Source organism: Ipomoea nil, unplaced genomic scaffold (assembly GCF_001879475.1).
Source record: "Ipomoea nil cultivar Tokyo-kokei standard unplaced genomic scaffold, Asagao_1.1 scaffold1043, whole genome shotgun sequence".
NCBI classification, from domain to species: Eukaryota; Viridiplantae; Streptophyta; class Magnoliopsida; order Solanales; family Convolvulaceae; genus Ipomoea; species Ipomoea nil.
The window spans coordinates 12,918,241-12,921,896 of record NW_017617471.1 but is presented as its reverse complement, the minus strand read 5'-3'; the positions used below and the strand labels follow the sequence as shown (position 1 = coordinate 12,921,896).

At 41.3% G+C, this 3,656-nt stretch overlaps 1 protein-coding gene across 1 annotated transcript; it reads left to right on the top strand.

The window, feature by feature from the left end:
* The first annotated feature begins 305 nt into the window (after positions 1-305).
* On the top strand, positions 306-1,471 carry LOC109181293. Its single transcript, XM_019331045.1, has 2 exons — positions 306-413; positions 473-1,471. The coding sequence occupies exons 1-2, from the start codon at positions 306-308 to the stop codon at positions 1,469-1,471; spliced, it is 1,107 nt and encodes a 368-aa protein (XP_019186590.1).
* Positions 1,472-3,656: the final 2,185 nt, after the last annotated feature.

Genomic DNA, 3,656 nt, shown 5'->3' with positions numbered 1-3,656 from the left:
TTTGCAAATATACTACGCATCAAATTGGCGCCGTTGCGGGGGAGGTGGCGCTACGTACTAATATTAGTGAAAGTTTCATTTTCGAAGTCTAGTCTTTTTCTTTTAATTTTCTTTTCTTTTATTTTATTTCATTTTTATTTTCGCTAATCGATAACGAGTTTCTTGTGTTGAGCTGTGTTTCTGTTATCAGCGGACTTGGTGTTATATGCGAACTCGCTCTTCAGGGAACGAAGGATTAGAACCTTTTAACCCAGAGATCGAATAGCGAGCCAAGTTCTTAAGAAAACAGGTTAGGATGGCGAACAATGGAAATCAGAACAATCTGGCTCTCGGAGGATAGGGAGTCAATCAACCACCACGCATTGGGAGGCCCATTTCAGATTACGTTGCTCCAGATGCGGCAGGACATGGAAGTATCAATGTGCCAGGGGTTGATGCTAATAATTTTGAAATAAAACCGACTATAATTCAGATGGCTGCTTCGGATCCTTTTGGTGGGTCACCAACAGAGGACCCTGATGCTCACATTGCAAAATTTCTGAGGATTTGCAGCACTTTCAAAATTAACGGAGTCCCGGGAGATGCTATCAAGCTTCGCCTCTTTCCATTCACTGTAAGGGATAAAGCTAACAGTTGGCTTGCCTCTTATCCGGCGAACTATTTTGAAACTTGGGACCAGTTGCACAGAGAGTTCCTTAAGAGATTTTTTCCCATATCTAAGACTCAGAAAATGAGGAGATCTATTCAGAATTTCAGACAGTTAACTGGTGAGTCTTTGGCAGAGTCATGGGAGAGATTCAAAGAGATGAGGATACAATGTCCTCATCACGGTATTCAGAATTGGGATTTAATTATGGCTTTCTATGAGGGATTACTGGACAATTCAAAAATCCTAGTCGATGCTTCATCGGGAGGATCATTTACAATCCTAGAGCCAGATCAAGCTGAAGAATTGTTGGAAAAGGTTGCGATGAATAGGACGACTTGGTATTCAGAGAGATCTCCCCAGAAGTTGATTGGAGGCGTGACTGAAGTTGATCAGATATCCGCTCTATCGGCTAAGTTTGACAATGTAGCCACTTTAGTTCAACAGTTGGCCCAGATTACTATCAAGAATCAAGCTTCAGGTAATGTTTCTAAAGCTTCTACTCCTCCAAGGCCTGTAATGATGTGTGAGTTGTGTGGAGGAGAGCACAATTCAGAGGAGTGTCTCAGTGTTGATTCTCAAGCTACAATGGAACAAGTTGATGTGGTAGGGTATGGTGGTATACAACCGGCATTCCAACAACGAGGAACCTACAATCCAAATGCATCGAGGAATCATCCTGGTTTCTCTTGGGGTGATCCAGCTGGGGTGGCTAATCCCCAGTATTTAAATAGTAAAAGTCAACCACCAGGATTTCAGGGCAGCAAAATTTTAGAGGAAATCATCCACCACAATTCAGGCAGAACCAAGGATATCAAGTTCTAGTAAATCAATCCAAGCCTAATGTGGAAACACCGGTCCCGTCGAATATGGAATTATTGTTGGAAAAATTGGTTAAAGGTCAGTTAGAGATTACAGAAAGTTTGGATCGGATGGATACTCGCCAAAATATGGTTGAAAATCAGTTAGCAAATCAACCATCTATATCAAGTACTAAAGTCACAGGTAAGTTGCCAGCTATGCCCGAACAACCAAGAGAACACATGAACGCCGTCACCACTAGGAGTGGGAAGCAATTATTGGACCCACCGTATCCTAATGGGGAACAAGTTGTCAGGAAGAATCTAGAAGGTGAAAATGAGAAAGTGAATGAGGGTGTTATTGCTCAAGATAAGGAAGATGAGATACAAGAAGTTGAACCCGTAAAGAAGCATACCCCACCTCTACCCTTCCCACAAAAATTCCAGAAATCTAGGGAAGAGGAAAGAAGAGCAAACTTCTACAGTTTGATCAAGCAACTGGATATCACCATTCCTTTTATTGATGCTATGACCGAGATTCCCTCATATGCTAAGTTTTTGAAAGAGATTTTATCCAACAAGAGGAGAGCTGAGAATCGTGAGACAGTAGCAGTAAGTGAAGAATGTAGTGCTTTAATTCAAAACAAGCTTCCTCCAAAACTTAGGGATCCTGGGAGTTTCTCTATCCCTTGTGTTATTGGAGGATCACTTGTTCAAAAAGCTTTATGCGATTTAGGGGCGAGTGTGAGTTTGATGCCTTATTCTTTGTGTCAAAAGCTGCAACTTGGAGAGCCAAAACCTACATCCATAACTCTTCAGCTGGCAGACAGATCAGTGAAATATCCTATCGGAATTCTGGAGGATGTGCCAGTGAAGATTGGCAAATTTTACATTCCGGGAGACTTCGTGGTTTTAGAGATGGAAGAAGATGCTAAAATTCCTATTATCCTTGGGAGACCATTCTTGGCGACCGCTAGAGCTATAATCAATGTCAAAAAAGGAACCTTAGTTCTTGAGATTGGAGAAGATAAAGTTGAATTTAATGTTTTTGAGTTGGCTAACAAATCTTCTTGTCTTGATTCTTGCTTTTATGTAGACGAAATCGACTCATGTGTTGCAACTTATGAGAGGGGTAAATGGATCTCCAATGACCCTTTACAACCCGAAGGTGAAGATTCTACAAAGAGTGAATGCTTGGAGGATGGTACGAATGATGAGGAATCACAGGAATTGCCACTATTATTCCTTGCCTGTAACCTCGAGGAAAAGGAACCACCACAGGTAGAATTAAAACCTTTACCAACAAACTTGAGGTATGCTTATCTTGGTCCAAATTCTACTTACCCAGTGATTGTAAGTGCGCATTTGAAAGATGATGAAACGGAAAAATTATTAAATGTGTTAAGAAAACATAAGAGAATCATTGGATACACTATTGATGATATTGTTGGAATTAGTGCTTCCTACTGCATGCACAGGATTAACTTAGAGGATGGGCGTAGACCCAGTGTTGAGCACCAACGTAGGTTAAATCCTACGATGCAGGAGGTTGTGAAGAAAGAGATCCTAAAATTGTTGAAAGCTGGCATCATTTATCCTATTCCTGACAGTAAGTGGGTCAGTCCTATTCACGTGGTCCCAAAGAAAGGGGGGACAACTGTAGTCCGCAATGAGAAAAATGAGCTCATTCCTACCAGGTTAGTCACTGGGTGGAGGATGTGTACGGACTACAGAAAGTTGAACGATGCCACCAGGAAGGATCATTTTCCTCTTCCGTTTGTTGATCAGCTGATTGAAAGGATGGCTAAGTACTCTTACTTTTGCTTTCTTGATGGTTTTTCGGGGTTCTTCCAGATCCCAATCCACCCTGATGACCAAGAGATGACTACGTTTACATGCCCCTATGGCACCTTTGCATATCGAAGGATGCCATTTGGGTTGTGTAATGCACCAGCTACATTTCAAAGGTGCATGTTAGCCATTTTTTCCGATTTAGTTGAGAAGACTATGGAAGTTTTCATGGATGATTTTTCTGTATATGGTTCTTCTTTTGATAATTGTCTTGATAATTTGGATGAGGCATTAAGAAAGTGTCAAGAAGCAAACCTTGTTCTAAATTGGGAAAAATGTCACTTTATGGTACAACAAGGGATTGTTCTTGGACACAAGATATCAGAAAAGGGCATTGAAGTTGACCCAGCCAAGGTGGA